At 40.0% G+C, this 21,171-nt stretch overlaps 2 protein-coding genes across 5 annotated transcripts in view; one reads left to right on the forward strand and one right to left on the reverse strand.

Annotated features, from left to right (window-relative positions):
* LOC133650862 (nuclear factor related to kappa-B-binding protein-like) overlaps positions 1-6,353 on the forward strand; it is a 24,603-nt gene extending 18,250 nt beyond the window's left edge. For all 3 annotated transcript variants that reach the window (XM_062048579.1, XM_062048580.1, XM_062048581.1), the window contains 7 exons: positions 32-228; positions 296-566; positions 650-820; positions 4,098-4,772; positions 5,614-5,720; positions 5,797-5,932; positions 6,014-6,353. In XM_062048579.1, coding sequence (XP_061904563.1) covers positions 32-228; positions 296-566; positions 650-820; positions 4,098-4,772; positions 5,614-5,720; positions 5,797-5,932; positions 6,014-6,151 — 1,695 coding nt within the window. In that variant the 3' untranslated portion in view covers positions 6,152-6,353. The remainder of the gene's footprint in view (positions 1-31; positions 229-295; positions 567-649; positions 821-4,097; positions 4,773-5,613; positions 5,721-5,796; positions 5,933-6,013) is intronic.
* The window catches only part of LOC133650863 (transmembrane protein 45B-like), a 27,227-nt gene continuing 12,043 nt past the window's right edge, over positions 5,988-21,171 (reverse strand). Inside the window, exons 2-7 of one of the 2 annotated variants that reach the window (XR_009826325.1) lie at positions 18,654-18,851; positions 18,374-18,588; positions 12,598-12,671; positions 11,181-11,365; positions 10,949-11,091; positions 6,457-6,585 (exon numbers count right to left, since the gene is read on the reverse strand). Coding sequence is in view for 1 of the 2 variants with exons in the window: in XM_062048582.1 (XP_061904566.1) it covers positions 6,474-6,585; positions 10,949-11,091; positions 11,181-11,365; positions 18,376-18,588; positions 18,654-18,843 (843 nt within the window). In the remaining variant the exon portion in view is untranslated. Of the gene's footprint in view, positions 6,586-10,948; positions 11,092-11,180; positions 11,366-12,597; positions 12,672-18,373; positions 18,589-18,653; positions 18,852-21,171 lie in introns of both variants that reach the window. The other variant, XM_062048582.1, reaches the window with a different exon arrangement.

Below are 21,171 nucleotides of genomic sequence, written 5' to 3' on the forward strand. Positions count from 1 at the left end.
GTCATTGCAAATATGTGTCCTCTACTGTCAGAAATCTGCAAGCAAAGATGGAGTTAGTAAAACATCTGGATGTTTGGAAGCAGGACAGGATATAGGTTCTGGACCCTTGTCCCCAACCCCTTCTACGCCTACTTCAAACACACTGGGGACCCCAAAGTCGCCTTTACCCTGTGCAGCCACCACACCAACAAAAGCTGCAGTCCCTGATGCAATCAAAACTAGTACAGGGTTCGTTTTCATTCTTCTCGTCACACACAAATTTTCATTCAGTTACCTTGAAATACATATTTTCCAGCGTCCTCCTCATGTCGCAGCCATCCTTGCCTCAGCTGGGTTCCATCATACCCACCAGTCAGGCTGCTCCGGCTGCACCACAGCCTGTCACTTCCCAACACGCGGCGAGACTAGTGAGTCACCTGGCAGCAGGCTCCCTCCCCCAGGTGAGGGTGGTCTCTGCTCAACCTGGACTGGGCTCTCCAGCAGGAAGTCAACAGGCTGCGTTGGTCCATCAGAGCCCTCATCAGATCAGGATGCCGGTGTCATTGGCGGCAAAAGGCATCTCACAGGTAAAAGAACAAATTTGTTTTTAATTGCCTGAAACATATACCAAATATATAAGTACCTCCGTGTGTGTGTCATGTCACAATAGGCAATGGTGTCGGTGCCTCTGAGGGGCCAGCCTGGTACTCCAGTACAGATGCCGAACACCCTGTCTGTTTCCACGGTAACTGTGGCCAGACCTCAGGCTGAGTCACCTGGCAGCAACCCAACAACAACGCCTGCTGTGCTGCAAGGAATATCCAACCCAAACCTCAAACAGGTACGCAAGTTAACTGCCACTTGGAGATTTATTTAACAATATGTTAATTGTTGTGGGTGTATCTTACAGAGGTGGCCATCTTATTGACATATATTTATTTTACACATATTTGAATGTTCTTATGTTGCAATATAAGCCAACCCAATGATTCGAAACCCTATGTGATCGATGATTGATTAATTTGAGTAGGATCACGGTGATCAGCTGTTTGCATTTACACCTCGATCAAACATGGCGGAAATGTCTGTTAGAAGATACCGCATTAGTAAACAGTAGCAAAGTCATATCCGGCAACAATCCACCTTTATTGACCGTGATCGTGTGTCTGTGTTTGTGTATATAAAGAAATGTGACTAATCAATCAATCAATCAATGTTTATTTATATAGCCCTAAATCACAAGTGTCTCAAAGGGCTGTACAAGCCACAACGACATCCTCGGTACAGAGCCCACATACGGGCAAGGAAAACTCACCCCAGTGGGACGTCAATGTGAATGACGTGAATGACTATGAGAAACCTTGGAGAGGACCGCATATGTGGGTAACCACCCCCCCCCTTCTAGGGGAGACCGAAAGCAATGGATGTCGAGTGGGTCTGACATAATATTGTGAAAGTCCAGTCCATCGTGGGGCCAGCAGGAAACGGGTCAGCAGCGTAGAGATGTCCCCATCCGATGCACAGGCTAGCGGTCCACCCCGGGTTGGAAGCAGAGTAGAAAAGAAAAGAAACGGCAGAACACTAGCATATAAGTTGAAACACAACATTGAGAAACAGCAGCAACTTCAGTGACAGACTTAAGTTTCACTATCTGCTGCAGTTTACCAGTAATCATGCCTCGGAAGCAAATTTGCAGGCACTGACGGAATGTGTTAGTGACTGAAGAGATTTAACACACCCACTAATTTAATCAGAAAAATGCATTTTTATATCTAAATATTCTTCACTCAGACTTTTTGTTTACGTGTCTGCAAAGATTCAACTCCTCAGATATAACATGTACCGTATTTTTCGGACTATAAGTCGCAGTTTTTTTCATAGTTTGGCAGGGGGTGAGACATACTCAGGAGCGACTTGTGTGAAATTATTAACACATTACCGTAAAATATCAAATAATATTATTTATCTCATTCACGTAAGAGACTAGACGTATAAGATTTCATGGGATTTAGCGATTAGCGTAAAGCATGTTTTATATGTTATAGTTATTTGAATGACTCTTACCATAATATGTTACGTTAACATACCAGGCATGTTCTCAGTTGGTTATTTATGCGTCATATAACGTACACTTATTCAGCCTGTGTCTATTCTTGGTGTTGGGTTTTATCAAATAAATTTCCCCCAAAAATGCGACTTACCGTATTTCCTTGAATTGCTGCCGGGAATATAGTATTCGCCTGCCTAGAATTACAGCCGGGTCAAACTCGTTTCGCAAAATATTTAGCATATGCCTAGAATTTCCGCCGGGTCAAACTTCGCACGTCACGAGTGACACTTCCCCTGTCATCATTTTCAAAATGGAGGAAGCTGATTTCAGTAATTTGAAATCGCTTAAAGGGAAGAAAAATATCAATATTGTGTTATTATATACCGGTAATTGCAATTCTTATTATTAATATTATACGTTTGTAGTGGTGGAGAGCTGACTTTTTGCTGTTGGAGTTGCGTCTTTCAAAGCGCTTTATTTTAAAAAACCGGAATGCCTCGTTTCACCGCCGGGTCAAACTCGTCACGTCACGAGTGACACTTCACCTTTCAAGGCATCATTTTCCAAAATGGAGGCTAATTTCAATCATTTTAAATCGCATAAAGGGAAGAAGATACAGAGCTATTCAGTAGGATTTAAGGTCCAAGCTGTTGAATATGCTAAAAAGAACAGTAAGCAGCTACCGTATGTTTTATTAATATACCGTACCTGCGTGTGTCAAATATGACTCATTAAATGGCTCCCGCCTCTTGGTGGTAGAGGGCGCTAGTGATCCTTCTTGCGACTACCGGTACTGCAGAAGACCGGTGCTGCAGAAGAAGACAACAAGCAGCAACAAGGAAGCGATCGCTTGCTTGCACTTTTAACATGGAGGATTACATATCTAAAATAAAACAGGTTTCTAAACTGGACTTTCAATCGAAGCAGGAAGTAATAATTAAAGGAATATCTCCATCGAGACAGAGAGACTTTTAAAACTGAAGAAAGATAAACGATGCTTTTGATCAGAAGCAGCTGCGCATGGACTCATTTAAAAGTAAAGGTAAGACCATAATAACGTTTTTTTTAATTAAATGTGCTTTTCATGATAAGGTAAGCGCCGGAGTGAGAAGAGGTTTTAAAATAATTAGCGCATGCTTGCCTATACCGCATGCTTTTGGTAAGCGCAGGAGTGAGAAGAGGTTTTAAATTAATTAGCGCCCCGGCGGCTGTTCAAGGAAATACGGTATACTCCAGTGCGACTTATGTTTTTTTTCCTTCTTTATTACGCATTTTCGGCAGGTGCGACTTATACTCCGAAAAATACGGTACTAAAACAACTCTGCAGACACTGTGTTCAAATCAATCAATCAATCAAAGTTTATTTATATAGCCCTTAATCACAAGTGTCTCAAAGTGCTGCACAAGCCATGACGACATCTTCGGCTCAGATCACAGATCACATCAGGGCAAGAAAAAACTCAACCCAGTAGGCACAATGTGTGATAAAAAAAATTCATGAAGCGCTTACAAGGGCCAAAATTAAATTAGTAAATATAATATATTAAATCATTAATTGTAATTTAAACTTTCATGTATTTAATTATAATCATAATTGACACATTCAAGTAATTTTTAAAAGATGTATTTATTCATTTAATGCTGTCCCATTTGACCCTGCATACATGTCTTGTCAAATCATCTTCCGATTTAAAAATCTCAAATTATTTAACTTTTGAAACAGCGCCCTATGCTGGATTCAAAGCTGCATCTCTCTGCAGATAGCGCCATCAAACCACTTTCAATTAAAGTTACCATAAAAGATTCTTTATAGCAGTGGAAAGTAATCTGCAATCAATCATTTCTAAAGTGCCAGTGAGTTTTATTTTTGTTATAAGACAGCGTTTTGAGGGAATATTTGCAGACATAATTTTAGGGAGGATGGATGTTTATAACAATAACCTCATGTAAGTGCAGGTGATATATAAGGTTGAGTATCTCTTTTTACTGTCTTTTACAGTTTCTAGGTGCTTGTATTGGATCTAAAGTGTGGGTGTACTGATATATTTCATGTATTGTTTTATTTTAGATGTCCATCACAGGCCAGCTAGGAGTGAAGACTCAAGGAGCAGCAGGAATTCCACTCACCGCCACAAACCTCCGCATCCAGGGTAAAGATGTCTTGCGTCTTCCACCTTCCTCCATCACCACAGACGCCAAAGGTCAAACTGTCCTCCGAATCACCCCGGATATGATGGCGACTCTCACCAAATCTCCAGTCGCGACAGTCAAACTGACTCCTGATTTCCTAAGCACCGCAGCAGCAGGTGGCAACAAGAGCATATCAGCCACTCTTCACGTGACACCCCCACACCCGTCCGCCTCCGCCGCATCCTGCACGGGGGAGGCCCTCAGCAGTAAAGCCACACCCATGGCTTCCACCCTGTTGAAAGCCGCAGGGGACACGGCCATACGTCTCATGCCCACGTTGGCCGTCACTATGGCGGACCAGAAATCTCGCACCTTCTCCACCGTCACCTCCCCGGACAAGAGCAGCACCACCATCCGTATCATGCCGGGCCTTGGGGTGATCCCACAGAAGCAGGGTCAGACATTAACGCTGGCATCCACCAGTGCCAGCAAGCCACCCACGGTGTCCACCTGTGCCAACGTCATGACCATGGCCGCCAACGTGGTGGCCTCTGGAGCCTCCTCTCCTCTCAAGCTGGGAACAGCCACTGCCACCATGGTCAACACACAAACAGTAAGAGGATTTATTACCATATCATATATTAATTTTTTTTGGAAATGTTTTATTGTCAATACAAAATGTAAAACTTCTTCATGCACAGCTAAAACAAATTCCTAACCCGAATACATATACAAAAATAAGCAACACGTTATCAACACAACTACACTACTTTGATATTCTTTTTATATTAGTGCAACTTTAAACTTAAAATGATTAAAATATATATTTCGATGTTAGTAAATTGTATTAATATAGTACTTCTCACAAAGTGCTTCACATAGTTAAAATACAAAGAGTACAACCTAATATCAGCATACAGCATGGTGCAACAGAAACATTGCAAATAAATAAAATAAATATATTGAATAATAAACAGGGATAACGGAACATTACAGGAATGCTAATGGAACACACACTTAAGTGTTTTAACTGTCTTTTAAAAAATGTCCACTGTTACACTGGCTTGCAGTAGTGAGTCTTTGCCATCACAATGGCAACCAACTCATAATCCAAAGCTAAAACATATTGGGGGACCAAGATGTAAAAATACAATCTTAGTGTTCAGCCTAAAATGTTTGTTTTAAAATATATGTGGTATAACATACAGTACCAGTTCTATTGGCTTGGCTTTAAATGTAATTCCACTTCGCAATGGAAGAGGGAGCCCTAGTGCAAAAAAACCTCACTAAGACCTTGTTTTTTTAAACAGCATATCATTGGTCAATTGACAAATCACTTTGAAGTGGTCACCAAGAGGGAGACTAACTAAATCCTTTAGGAATCAGATTAGCGTGTATTTTGATCTTTAGCAAGTATTTTCTTTGAACAAGGCTTTATTTTGGCCTGGCCATAGGGGAAGTTACCTGCACGGATCACAGTTCCTCTTTCTGTCCTCAACCAACCACTGAAAAGTAAAAGCGTGGTGACTACACCTATTGTGAAGGGAAGTCTCAACACAAAGTAAGTCTGCACTGTATTTAAAATATTGTTTTTTTGAGTCAGGGGTGCATACTTACACTTTTGTTTTCCTGTGCAGCATCAGCAGCCTGGGGAGGAACATCATACTGACCACCATGCCCGCAGGCACAAAGCTGATCGCTGGGAACAAACCAGTCAGCTTTGTCACGGCACAGCAGTTCCAGCAGCTCCAGCAGCAAGGACAGGCCACGCAGGTTTACATTGCAATTTGCATCTCATGAATATTCATTAAGCAAATACTGGACCTTGCCTCCACAACTCCTTCTCTCATTTAGGTTCGCATCCAGACGGTTCAGGCCCAGCAGCTCCCGCAGCACATGGCAACAGCTTCTCCTAAATCTGTCTCAACAGTCGTCGTCACAACGGCCCCTACACTAAAATGTCCGCCTGATCTTCCACCTGCACCTCAATGATTTAGTCAACTGTTTTATTTGTGTGGTTTTGCAACATCTTAGTGTGTTATAATATTTATGTTTGCCAATGTTAATTAATTTCCTTACTTTCTTCGACTGCAGAACATTTCATTTTTTGTAATAATAAAAGAGAAATATGTTAAATTATGAAAAACCTCAATTATTAAAGCTCACACCTTTACCCCAAGTAATGTTTATGTTTAGTGTTTTGGACTATAATAAGATAAGAAGGCTTTTTTTGTGTCAATCACATTTTAGTTAGCTGTGAAAACAATTAACAAAACTACAAAAAAAAAATATATATATATATATATTTCAGCCACTATTCCTCCTCTGACTCTTCAAGTAGAGCTTTCTCAGAACTTGCGGTGGGTGATGTCTTCCGCAATACTATCTCGATGTCTCGGTCTCTTCTGGAGAATCTCCTCATGGTGCTTTTGGAAGGAAAAAAAAAAAAGCAGGTTAACCATGTTTTAATAGACACAGTAATGGACTTCAAAGCCATGCTGAAACGTATTGTTTAAAACTTGGCAGCCTTAAGCTGCCCTTACAATATAATACAATAGAGTTGGCAATGTTTAATGTAAACAAACTGGCTCACAAACCTGACAGGGGAGTTTTTAAATGCAGGTCACAAAAACTTTATAAAAAGTGCAGTTTGGTTTACATTCTATTTATGTGCCATCACTTTTATTATACATTGGAAAAAGTCAGAATTCACCAAAAGTGGTCAAATTTGGAGATAAAATATATTTATTAAAAATCATCACAATGCATGATGTCACCACTGGTAATCGGTGCTGACAACCGCAGAACCAGAACTTATTGTGACATAGGGAAGTGTCAAACAGCTCGGTAGAAGAGCATATTGTTGCAAGTAAATTAATAACAAATACACGTATGATACACTAGACCAAGTGTGTGGCACTTTGAGAAAAATGACGAAAACTATTTTTCAAACCTGCAAACAATGTTTAGTATCTATTATCTATTTATCTGAGCAGGCTTCATCATTTCATACTCACAGACTCACTGTAGATAGGACAGCTCTAGTCTGAGGGCATAGTGCAGGATCCAAATGATCCTCTAAAAAGGTGGGGACATACCCAGACAAGGATTATTTTCTCAATTGTGGTGCAAAATAATAGTTGTTATGGTACTTTGAAATGAAACCTCTGCCTTTAAAGGATAACTGCTTGGGATACTGCACCATGCCCTCACACTAGAGCTCTCTTATCAAACAAATGTATTACATATTCGTCAATCGTCTTCAAAGACGTACTTTGGACTTCATAATGAAGATGTGAATCTGACAACAACTTATGAATAAATTTGAGTCCGATTCTAGGGGTAACAAATCAATTCAGAATTGATTCTCTATTCAACCAGATTCCTATTCTCGCAATATATTATTTGGTACACAAAATATAGTGGTTCCTCAACTTAAGAGTGTTTTCAGATAAGAGCTGTCTCTTGGCTAACTGATATGCTTTAGGTTGTAAGCCATACTTGCCAACCTTGAGACCTCCAATATCGGGAGGTAGGGGGCTTGGTCGGGGGGCATGGTTATTTACAGCTAGAATTCACCAACTCGAGTATTTCATATATATATATATATATGTGTGTGTGTGTATGAAATACTTGACTTTCAGTGAATTCTAGCTATATATATATATATATATATATATATATATATATATATATATATATATATATATATATATATATATATATATATATATATATATATATATATATATTTATTTTATTTACATAGAAAAAAAATAAAAATACTTGAATTTCAGTGTTCCGGTGGCTATCCATTAGATGGCAGTATTGTCCTGTTTAACTTCTCCGTTCATGATGAGTATATCATTTCGGCCACCGTGTTCAATGGAGAAGTCTGTTCTACAAAATTTACAGGCAACATACACCTTCCCCTTCGAACTGTCCTGGATGAACTGAAATTCTTGTTTCCATTCGTTTTGGAACTTGCAAGCATATTTATTCATCTTGCTCGTCGACGGCGTCGCCATGTCTGTAATTTCCTCGTTCTTCTGCTTCGTCTCCTTGTTGTGTGCGCAGTTGTGCACTCTACTCTCTAAAAGCCCTAGATGTTATGACGTCATTGGGCGGGCAAGCTGTTTATATTGTGGGAAAGCGGACGTGAGAACAGGCTGTCCCCACTCAGTCTCAGGTCCGCATTGAGCTGGAGGGGGCGTGGCCTCCAGCTCCGGCGGAATACCGGGAGTTTGTCGGGAGAAAATCTCTGCCGGGAGGTTGTCGGTAGAGGCGCTGAATTCTCCCGCTAAAAACGGGAGGGTTGGCAAGTATGTTGTAAGCAAACATTTGAGTTGCAAGCATCCCCGCCATTAGTTGATGTGGGAAATGTCACAAAGATGTGACCAGAACATCTGGTATTACACGCTAGCATTAGCTTATAGGTAGAAATCGACATAGCGTTATTTTTCCAAGCATGGGAAGGAAAAATGTGAGTGAATGAACAGTGCTGAGAAGAAGAAGTGGATGACATTCACTGAATAAAAGAAACAATCAAAAATATGATAGAGACTGTAGCCAAATTGGTGAAGCAGCTTGAGCGTATCACTGCTAGTCTGCACCATACTGAAGCAGAACGAGTCTAACGCCAGCTAATGTTAAAATAATATCTAAAGGGCGGACATTTGTCAATGAAAATATGGAGAAGCTGCTGATGGTGTGTTTGACGGAGAAGCAACTGGAAGGAGATCCCGTAGAAGTCCACACTCGTAGAAGTCCACGCTCTAAGGTAAATGATGTACATTAACATTACATTACTTCATAAAACTACTATAACTGATAGTACTACATTCTATTGTATTGTTTTATACAATATTTCTTATCTAAAACATTTAAAAGGCATGTTACATCTTAAATTGTGCTGTTTTTTTGGGGGGGGGGGCAAGCAAAACTCAAATTGATTTATATCCATTTCATTGGGAAATTTAAAGGCCTACTGAAATGAAATTTTCTTATTTAAACGGGGATAGCAGGTCCATTCTATGTGTCGTACTTGATCATTTCGCGATATTGCCATATTTTTGCTGAAAGGATTTAGTAGAGAACATCGATGATAAAGTTCGCAACTTTTGGTCGCTGATAAAAAAAGCCTTGCCTGTACCGGAAGCAGGGGCGCCGCTAGGGATTTTGGGCCCCATGAAAAGAATCTTTACAGGGCCCCCTGTATTATAATTTCATCATCATTAGGGGCCTCTCTGGGCCCCCCTCCATCATGGGCCCCTAGAATCCGTGTCCTTTTCCCTCCCCTTTTCGGCGCCCCTGACCGGAAGTAGCGTGACGTCACAGGTTGTGGAGCGCCTCACTGCACATTGTTTACAATCATGGCCTCCAGCAGCGAGAGCGATTCGGACCGAGAAAACGACGATTACCCCATTAATTTGAGCGAGGATGAAAGATTTGTGGATGAGGAAAGTGAGAGTGAAGGATTAGAGGGCAGTGGAAGCGATTCAGATAGGGAAGGTGCTGTGAGAGGCGGGTGGGACCTGATATTCAGCTGGGAATGACTAAAACAGTAAATAAACACAAGACATACTGTATATATACTCTATTAGCCACAACACAACCAGGCTTTAATTAATATGCCACAAATTAATCCGCATAACAAACACCTCCCCCCTCCCGTCCATATAACCCACCAATACAACTCAAACACCCGCACAACACACTCAATCCCACAGCCCAAAGTACCGTTCACCTCCATAAAGTTCATACAGCACATATATTTCCCCAAAGTTACGTACGTGACATGCACATAGCGGCACGCACGTACGGGCAAGCGATCAAATGTTTGGAAGCCAAAGCTGCGTACTCACGGTAGCGCGTCTGCTATCCAACTCAAAAGTCCTCCTGGTTGTGTTGCTGCAGCCAGCCGCTAATACACCGATCTCACCTACAGCTTTCTTCTTTGCTGTCTTCATTGTTCATTAAACAAATAGCAAAAGATTCACCAATACAGATGTCCAGAATACTGTGGAATTTTGCGATAAAAACAGACGACTTAATAGCTGGCCACGATGGTGTCCCAAAATGTCCGCACAATCCGTGACGTCACGCGCAAACGTCATCATACCGAGACGTTTTCAGCAGAATATTTCGTGGGAAATTTAAAATTGCACTTTACTAATCTAACCCGGCCGTATTGGCATGTGTTGCAATGTTAAGATTTCATCATTGATATATAAACTATCAGACTGCGTGGTCGGTAGTAGTGGGTTTCAGTAGGCCTTTAAGATACAAGTGTTTGAAGTTAAAAACTCTGTCACAAACCAGGGTGTACCCCGCCTTCCGCCTGATTGCAGCTGAGATAGGCTCCAGCACCCCCCGCGACCCCAAAAGGGACAAGCGGTAGAAAATGGATGGAGGGAAAACCAGATAAACTCATAAGTTGAGGAACTACTGTATTCTAAAACTTTCATAAGTTACAGGTTACAAAAGCTCCTCTTGGCTGCAGACATACGACATACACCCGCAGCAAGTAAGGACGGTGATGGTTTTTAAAAAGCGATTTTTGACAAACTCGTAATAAATAAAAATCATGATTTGTCTTTGAATACTTTTTTGACGTCACCCCCTATCGTGGATAACTCCTGCTTATACTAGCATGAGAGTTAAAAAAAACACTGCCTGTACAGTCAGTTAGGGTTCTCTGAGCCTGGAACAGAATGACTTTTTACAATATTTCCTAAGGCAGCAGTAGTTTACTTCTGTGTCTCGTACAAAAGAAGGTCGACTACTTACAACCACACTGCAGCGGTGGTGCAGGCGACGACGAGCAAGGCCACCGCCAAATGCCAGCAGAAGCACATAGTGACAAACATGATGTTACTATGCAAAGTCAGATCCCACTGCGGCCCGCTCGGTGGGAACAGCACAAAGCCAATCTGCAATGGCAAATGTATTGTACTGTGTTAGATCTGTGCAGGTGTGCTTAAAAACGTGTTTGGCGAGGCGCTGACTCGTCAGTGATCACCTGGTAGAACCAGGAGCCCTGAAGGATGAATAAGCATGCTCTGAGCAGCTCCAGAATAAGGTGGTCTCTCATGAACACCTCCACCATGGTGCTGATTGACCCACTGAACACCGCCACCAGGAGCAGGGAGTGGATGTGAGCGTCCAGCGGGGGGCGACTGTGCACGTGATAGTAGAACAGAAAGCCTGCAGAGAAAAACACAATCTGGAACAAGGCAAGTGCTGACATATGAGCAGAACCATTGGGACACAATATAAGATGGCATCAAATGGAGGTAAAAAAACACTATCCCAACTTAATCCCAATGAGGCTAAGGTCAAGGGCCAGGTTCTTCCACACCTAACTCACCCAAGTCAATGTTGCTAGGGCCACCAAGCTGTCTGGCCACATGGCATCCTGCTTTCCACTGAGAATTTTTTTTTTTTTAACAAAAATAAGTTTAAAGGTCTGGAATTCACTTTGAAAGGGTTCTAGCCACAATAAACACACACATGACTCAAGGAAATAATTCAAAACAAAGATGGAAGTGGGATAGAAGCAGAGTGAACCACTATATGGTATTAAAGAGCAACACTGTTCCAGTAGAGCTGGGTATGTCTCAATGTACTGTTCCAATCATTACAAAAGTGGTAGAAGAAATAGGCCTAAGTGATGTAAGTTATAGTACATACAGTACATGCAGTAAATGAGCTAGCTTTAGCAAATAAGCTAATATATGTCTGATATGTATTCGCTAGTTTGGCACCACAGGCTCAACAACAACAAAAAACTGAAATGTGTTTACTTACTTTAACCATGATTAGTTTTTTAAATAACAAAAACGTATCAAAGTCAGTAGAGGTAAGTCAGAGCTTTAGCTAAAAAGCTAATAGGTAATATCAAGATTGCCACGTTTCAGAAAATGTCAAGAGTGAGACATTGGGCCCCATTCAGCAATAAATTCCTTACTTTTCTTCTTATCTTTCTTCATAAGTGATTTCCTAAGAGGAGTCCATTCAAATTCATGACGTGTTGTTAAACGGCGCACACGCCCTTATTTCCCCAATATGCATATCAGAATCAGAATCAGAAATACTTTATTAATCCCCGAGGGGAAATTACAATTTTCAGCACAATCCCATTCAGGGAGACAGAACAGGATCACTGACGCCCCTTACAAAAAAGGTGAGATACAGGTAAACAATGGGGGGGGGGACAATTCGGTCTAAGCCTGGGACCCTGGAGAGGGGATCCAGACTGAGGCCAAGGGAAAAAACAACTCATAGCCATAGCACACATCCCTCTTACATGTGTGTAAGAGGGAAACATCAAACATCAAAGAACACAAGGGACATTAAATACATTAAAAAAGAGCAGAGCTGATGCAACCAGCCAATTCTACATACAGCTATGAATAAAAAGTAAAAGAAACATATACCTTGTGGTGCCCTCTGCGGTGTTCCACGCCATCGTCTGCTGGGGTAGGGGGAGCATGGCCAGAGACAGGAGCAGACCCAACAAAGCAACCAAGAGAGACGACTCCACTCTCGGCCTTAACACCCGTAATTTCGTATATTTGCATAGGTAAACACTCTGTCTGTCTGTCTAAAGTAAAGGAACTTGTCACACTTAAGAACAAATAGGCCACCCTAAGAATGCTTTGGAGCACTCGTAGATTTTGTTCTTACCTACGAACAAATACGAACAAAAAGAAAACATTGGTGAATACAAAAACCTCCTTAAAAACATCGTAAGTGGGCCTAAGAACAAAATTTGTTCTTAAGAACGGTTGCTGAATGGGGCCCATTGTGAGTAATTTGGGTTTATGACAATGAATTGCACTTTGAAGTGTACACAGCACAGCATTTTTATATATGACCCAATGTAGACAGGCTTTCCCATTCATGGCACAAATAAACTAACACAAAGGTCCAAGCACAATACAAAATTAAAAATTACACTCATTTAAATTCCCTGCAATGCACGATGGGAAAAATACAAAACACTCTCTTCACAGGCGCATTTTAGCTGGTGGATGTTTCTGATTAATAACATAACTTTAAGGAGGCTGTCATACATATATATACACATACATGTATGTATGTATGTATGTATATATATATTAGGGCTGCAACTAACGATTAATTTGATAATCGATGAATCTGTCGATTATTACTTCGATTAATCGATTAATAATCGGATACAAGAGACAAACTACATTTCTATCCTATCCAGTATGTTATTGGGAAAAAAACAGCATACTGGCACCATAGTTATTTTGATTATTGTTTCTCAGCTGTTTGTAAATGTTGCAGTTTATAAATAAAGGTTTATTAAAAAAAAGAAAACAAAAAAATAAAAAAAATTCTTTTTATAAAAAAAATAAAAACCTCTGCGCATGCGCATAGCATAGATCCAACGAATCGATGACTAAATTAAACGGCAACTATTTTAATAATCGATTGAATCGATTAATTGTTGCAGCCTTAATATATATATATATATATATATATATATATATATATATATATATATATATATATACACACACACACACACACACACACACACACACACACACACACACACACACACACACATATATATATATATATATATATATATATATATATATATATATATATGCACACACATATGTATATACAAACCCCGTTTCCATATGAGTTGGGAAATTGTGTTAGATGTAAATATAAACGGAATACAATGATTTGCAAATCCTTTTCACCCCATATTCAATTGAATGCACTACAAAGACAAGATATTTGATGTTCAAACTCATAAACTTTATTTTTTTTTTGTAAATAATAATTAACTTAGAATTTCATGGCTGCAACACGTGCCAAAGTAGTTGGAAAAGGGCATGTTCACCACTGTGTTACATCACCTTTTCTTTTAACAACACTCAATAAACGATTGGGAACTGAGGAAACTAATTGTTGAAGCTTTGGGAAAGTGGAATTCTTTCCCATTCTTGTTTTATGTAGAGCTTCAGTCGTTCAACAGTCCGGGGTCTCCGCTGTCGTATTTTAGGCTTCATAATGCGCCACACATTTTCGATGGGAGACAGGTCTGGACTGCAGGCGGGCCAGGAAAGTACCCACACTCTTTTTTTACGAAGCCACGCTGTTGTAACACGTGCTGAATGTGGTTTGGCATTGTCTTGCTGAAATAAGCAGGGGCGTCCATGAAAAAGACGGCGCTTAGATGGCAGCATATGTTGTTCCAAAACCTGTATGTACCTTTCAGCATTAATGGTGCCTTCACAGATGTGTAAGTTACCCATGCCTTGGGCACTAATGCACCCCCATACCATCACAGATGCTGGCTTTTGAACTTTGTGTCGATAACAGTCTGGATGGTTCGCTTCCCCTTTGGTCTGGATGACACAATGTCGAATATTTCCAAAAACAATTTGAAATGTGAACTCGTCAGACCACAGAACACTTTTCCACTTTGCATGAGTCCATCTTAGATGATCTCGGGCCCAGAGAAGCCGGCGGCGTTTCTTGATGTTGTTCATAAATGGCTTTCGTTTTGCATAGTAGAGCTTTAACTTGCACTTACAGATGTAGCGACGAACTGTATTTAGTGGCAGTGGTTTTCCGAAGTGTTCCTGAGCTCATGTGGTGATATCCTTTAGAGATTGATGTCGGTTTTTGATACAGTGCCGTCTGAGGGATCGAAGGTCACGGTCATTCAATGTTGGTTTCCGGGCATGCCGCTTACGTGGAGTGATTTCTCCAGATTCTCTGAACCTTTTGATGATATTATGGACCGTAGATGTTGAAATCCCTAAATTTCTTGCAATTGCACTTTGAGAAACGTTGTTCTTAAACTGTTTGACTATTTGCTGACGCAGTTGTGGACAAAAGGGTGTACCTCGCCCCATCCTTTCTTGTGAAAGACTGAGCATTTTTTGGGAAGCTGTTTTTGTACCCAATCATGGCACCCAGCTGTTCCCAATTAGCCTGCACACCTGTGGGATGTTCCAAATAAGTGTTTGATGAGCATTCCTCAACTTTATCAGTATTTATTGCCACCTTTCCCAACTTCTTTGTCACGTGTTGCTGGCATCAAATTCTAAAGTTAATGATTATTTGCAAAAAAAAAAATGTTTATCAGTTTGAACATCAAATATGTTTTCTTTGTAGCATATTCAACTGAATATGGGTTGAACATGATTTGCAAATCATTGTATTCCGTTTATATTTACATCTAACACAATTTCCCAACTCATATGGAAACGGGGTTTGTATATATTAGGGCTGCAACAACTAATCGATTAAAATCGATTACCAAAATAGTTGGCGATTAATTTAGTCATCGATTCGTTGGAACAATGCTATGCGAATGCGCGGAGACTTTTTTTTTTTTTTTTTTTGGTTATTTTTTTTGTTTTTGTTTTTGTTTTATAAACCTTTATTTATAAACTGCAACATTTACAAACAGCTGAGAAACAATAATCAAAATAAGTACAAAAACAGTACAAAACAGCGCCAGGGCGGCGGTGAGGCTACGTCTCATGAGGTGGCATAAGCTAGCCAATGATGTGTCATGGGCAGCTCACGTGACGACGGCGTCTCCTTTGCTGGAAAAATTCGAAAAATGGCGCAGGAAAACACTCCCGATAGTTTAGCGGAGAAACATCTTGAGGTTATTGTTTCAATGGAGAAAAGTGTACCACCAAAGTCGTCAAAAGTGTGGGAACACTTCACTTTAAAGACTTCAAAGAAGACTGTTTCCTGCAAAATGGCACGGAAGTACAACATTGCTTCAGGAGCACCTGAAGAAGAAACATGTTGGAGCCATGGATGAAGGGAGGAACTCATAGTACGTAACTTTTTAAGTCCATAGTGGCAACAAGCATTTATGAGTTCAGCTTTTTTGTGAGTAACTTTAAAGTTATGCCTTTGTTGCAACGCGGGGCTGATAATGTGTCTCCGGCACATTTGACTCCGTTTTGAGAGAGAAAACGCACGGTTACCAATTTCGAAATAAACGTAACGGACAGAAATATCTCAGGTTGGTTTCATAATGGATCAATATAGCCGGGCCGATAAAGCTATATAAATATATTTAGATTTGAGTGACGCTTTAGTACAACTAAACGTTATGAAAGTGCTGGAATATTTCATGCTATTATTCAGAAGCAGCCTGAAATGAATCCTTTATTATTCACAACAGAAACGTGTACAATATCTGATTCAGTTCTGATGAGTTACATTTCTGTGTTATTGTTGGTGTATGCTGCACCCCCAATGTCCACAACATGGTGCCAGTATGCTGGTTTTTTTCAATAAAATACTGGAAAGGATAGAAATGTAGTTTGTCTCTTTTATCCGATTATTAATCGAAGTAATAATCAACAGATTAATCGATTATCAAATTAATCGTTAGTTGCAGCCCTAGTTGCAGCCCTAGTTGCAGCCCAAGTATATATATATATATATATATATATATATATATATATATATATATATATATATGCACACATACTGTATATATATATGCACACACACATATATATATATATATATATATATATATATATATATACCGTATTTCCTTGAATAGCCGCAGGGGCGCTAATTAATTTAAAACCTCCTGTCACTCCGGCGTTTACCGGAAACCGGCGGGATGGCCGTGCATGCGGTAATTATTTTAAAACCTCTTCTCACTCCGGCGTTTACCAAAAGGAATGCGGTAAATTTAGGCGTGCGCTTTGAGTGTGATGTAAGCATACCATCATGAAAAGCACATTTAATAAAAAAAAACGTTATTATGGTCTTACCTGTACTTATAAATGGAGTCCATTTGCAGCTCCTTCTGACCAAAAGCATCAATAACTTGTTTATAGAAGTCTTCCTTATTTTCTTTCTTCCGTTTTAAAAGTCTCTCTGTCTCGATGGAGATATTCCTTTAATTATTACCTCCTGCTTCGATTGAAAGTCCAGTTTAGAAAACTGTTTTATTTTAGATACCGGTATGTAATCCTCCTTGTTAAAAGTTCAGGCAGAGGGAAAAAAAAATGTCTTGCTGCGTGTGTTCACTTCTTCTGCAGTACCGGAAGTCGCAAGAAGGATCACTAGCGCGGCAGCGCCCTCTACCACCAGGAGGCGGGAGTCATTTCATGACTCATACAGTATTTGACACACGCAGCTACGGTATATTAATAAAACATAGCTGCTTACTGTTCTTTTTAGCATACTGTACCGGTATTCAATAGATTGGACCTTAAATCCTACTGAATAGCTCTTTATCTTTTTTCTTTTGTGCGATTGCAAACTACTGAAAGCAGCTTCCTCCATTTTGAAAATGAGGACAGGTAAAGCGTCACTCGTGACGTAACGAATTTGACCCGGTGGAAGTTCTAGCCATATGCTAAATATTTTGCGAAACGAGTTTAACCCGGCGAAAATTATAGACATGCGATAAAAAAAATAATATTTTGCGAAACGAATTTGATCTGGCGTCAATAATGAACCGGCGATAAGGCCAAGCATGCGTTAATTATTTTGAGAAAAGAGTTTGACCCGGCAGTAATTCTAGACGTGCGAATACTATATTCCCTGCGCCAATTCAAGGAAATACGGTATATATATATATATATATATATATATATATATATATATATATATATATATATATATATATAAATATACATACAGATATACACATTATATATATATATATATATATATATATATATATATATATATATATATATATATATATATATATATATATATATATATATATATATATATATATATATATATATATATATACATAAAAAGAAATTATTTTACCCAAATTGGCTTTTTGAATAGAAAAATATATTTAAAAAGGCAGTAGAAGTAAGTTAGCTTGGCTTAGCTAACAAGCACATCTGATCCGGTTAGCACCACAGGTTAGGCAAAAAATATATCAAAAAGGCAAGAAATCAAACATGAAATAAAAAATGTGTTCAGACAAGTTGAGTCTTTTGAGCAGGTCTTGTGAGTCCTAATTATTGTGTCTTAATAGCTATTCTAGTTGTATTTACAGTATAATTTTATATAAATGTAATTCTTATTTTTATTTTATTTTTTGTATCGTGAAAATGTTGATTGCATGGATGTAGTTTTTATTGTATTTTTAGGTCAGGGAAATGTCCCTTATTAAACAAATACAAATGTTAACAGATGTCTTTTACCTTCTACAAACAGCGCCAAGGAGAGAGCAAAGCGGTCCACACCGACCGGTACCAGTTTGGACATGGTGCTCACGACCAGAGCTATTCCAGAGATGCCATAGAAGAGATACATGGTGCTGTGCTGCCAGTTCATCAGCTTCACCCACGAATTGTTCTGCGTGTCGTAAAGGCGAGCGTGTGGGCCGTCCACCACAAACTGCTCCACCATGATGCCTGAGACGAAAATTAAGTTAGAGCCACTTTGGAACGTTTTAGTCACGCGTTTAGAGGAGACCGACCAACAAATGAAGCAAAGATTTGCAATCCTCCTTCAATGCAGTCCATCCGTTTAGAGAAAGGAGGCACAATGTCTCTGCCTTTGGGATGAGTCTTCTTCCAGTGGTGCTGGAGAGTGTGTTTCACTGTCAGCCAAAATCCAAAAAGCAAGAAGAAAGAGCCGGGGATGGCGTGTCCACCAAAGTTGGCCATGGTTTGGTCTGAAAACAGGAAAAATACACAAGAAATGTTGCCAATCAATAGAGGTGAGTACAGTTTAAAGTCCAATATCATAACTTTGCACAAGAGAAAACTTAATTGACCATACAATTTGACATTATCTGTGTGTGAGTGACAGAAAGAAAAGCTGACTCGTTTGGGGAAGAAGTCGACCAGTTCAGAATCAACAAGATATTTGACTAAATATCATCAAAATAAAACCTACAAGAGTCTAGTGAGAAAAATGCAATCACAGCAAAAAAATAACAAAAAAATGCATATGCATATCATAGTTAGTACTGTACAAATATTAGCGAAATAAGGGTATTACTATATTTAGAACATGCGTACAGTTACATTATGATACATCACATATTTACAATTTTTCATTACAACATGTCTATTGCGGCATGTACCCCGCCTTCCACCCGTGTGCAGCTGAGATAGGCTCCAGCACCCCCCGCGACCTCGAAATAGATTTTTTGATTGATTGATTGAAACTTTTATTAGTAGATTGCACAGTTCAGTACATATTCCGTACAATTGACCACTAAATGGTAACACCCAAATAAGCGGTAGAAAATAGATGTATGGATTACGGCATATGAATTCCGCAATAGACAATAGAAAAGTTCCTCCAAGGCCGCGACAGGCTGATACAAGCGATGGATGACATTAACCATGTGTACATGGACAAAATGTATTTAATCTGATCATCTTTCCCAATAGAATGTTCCTGTGAACATGGACCCTGAAAAAAAGTATCTGATTATGACGCACATTTTCATGCATCACACCTTAAATCAGAATACTTTACCTTGACATGCGCAGCACACATCATAAACGGGAAGATGTTTTATTATTTGTGCTATGGCGCCATCTTTTGGACGAGATTGCTCACTGCAGGTGCTGAAGAAGCAGTAGACTTCCACTAATCAAACATGGCTTCGTGCATTTCTGCTCGTCCGACGTTATCACAGTATTTATTTATCATTTATTTCTTCTGTTCACTACTTTTTGTTTTACCTCTCTTTTTGAAATGGAGCTGTTCTGTATCTTTTTTCAATTAGGTTCAAGATTTTTATTAGGATTCTTCCTGTTTGTAATTTGTAAACACGGAGTTTGAACAGTTTCTTAAACTAGATCATATTAGTTTGACTTATTTGCTTAATCCATTGCACAACTGAAAGGCCTACTGAAATGCGATTTTCTTATTTAAACGGGGATAGCAGGTCCATTCTATGTGTCATACTTGATCATTTCGCAATATTGCCATATTTTTGCAGAAAGGATTTAGTAGAGAACATCGACGATAAAGTTTGCAACTTTTGGTCGCTGATAAAAAAAGCCTTGCCTGTACCGGAAGTAGCAGACGATATGCGCGTGACGTCACAGGTTGTGGCGCTCCTCACATCTGCACATTGTTTACAATCATGGCCACCAGCAGCGAGAGCGATTCGGACAGAGAAAGCGACGATTTCCTCATTAATTTGAGCGAGGATGAAAGATTTGTGGATGAGGAAAGTGCGAGTGAAGGACTAGAGGGCAGTGGGAGCGATTCAGATAGGGAAGATGCTGTGAGAGGCGCCGTGGCAGCCGTGGCAGGACCACTCAGCAAGGCCCAACCGCAACAAGGGATAGAGCCATACCGCTTTGAACCAGACGCTATTTTATTGTTAATTTATTTCATTGTTCATGGAGTAGTCTATGACTATGTCTGTGAGTATGACTATGGAAACTGGAAATCAAGATCCTTACCCTCTTCCTTTCCCTTTTGGCAAATGCAGACCTCATGTGCACAGTCTGTCCACTTGTGGAGGGGGTGGGGTGGTCTGAACTTGTCGAAGCACTGGCACTGGGAGCACTGACAGTGACACTGCCACTGATGCCTGGCCGTGGTCTGTTGAAAATAGTTGGCCCCGCACCTTTCTTCAGCACCAGTCGACGGGTGGGGGCGATGCCTATCTCTGCCCTTCGCAAGGGACCCTCTTCGAAACACGATCTTTCGAAATGATCGCTGCATAATACACTGTACTTTGTGTGTGTGGTCCAATCCAACCGTGTTTGCTTGACCTCTCTGTTCCATAGTAAAGCTTGACTGTCATCTTTCGGGAATGTAAACAATGAAACACCGGCTGTGTTTGTGTTGCTGCAGCCGGCCGCAATACGCCGCTTCCCACCTACAGCTTTCTTCTTTGCTGTCTCCATTGTTCATTGAACAAATTGCAAAAGATTCACCAACACAGATGTCCAGAATACTGTGGAATTTTGCGATGAAAACAGACGACTTAATAGCTGGCCACCATGCTGTCCCAAATTGTC

This window comes from Entelurus aequoreus, linkage group LG05, assembly GCF_033978785.1.
Source record: "Entelurus aequoreus isolate RoL-2023_Sb linkage group LG05, RoL_Eaeq_v1.1, whole genome shotgun sequence".
In the NCBI taxonomy this organism is placed as follows: Eukaryota; Metazoa; Chordata; class Actinopteri; order Syngnathiformes; family Syngnathidae; genus Entelurus; species Entelurus aequoreus.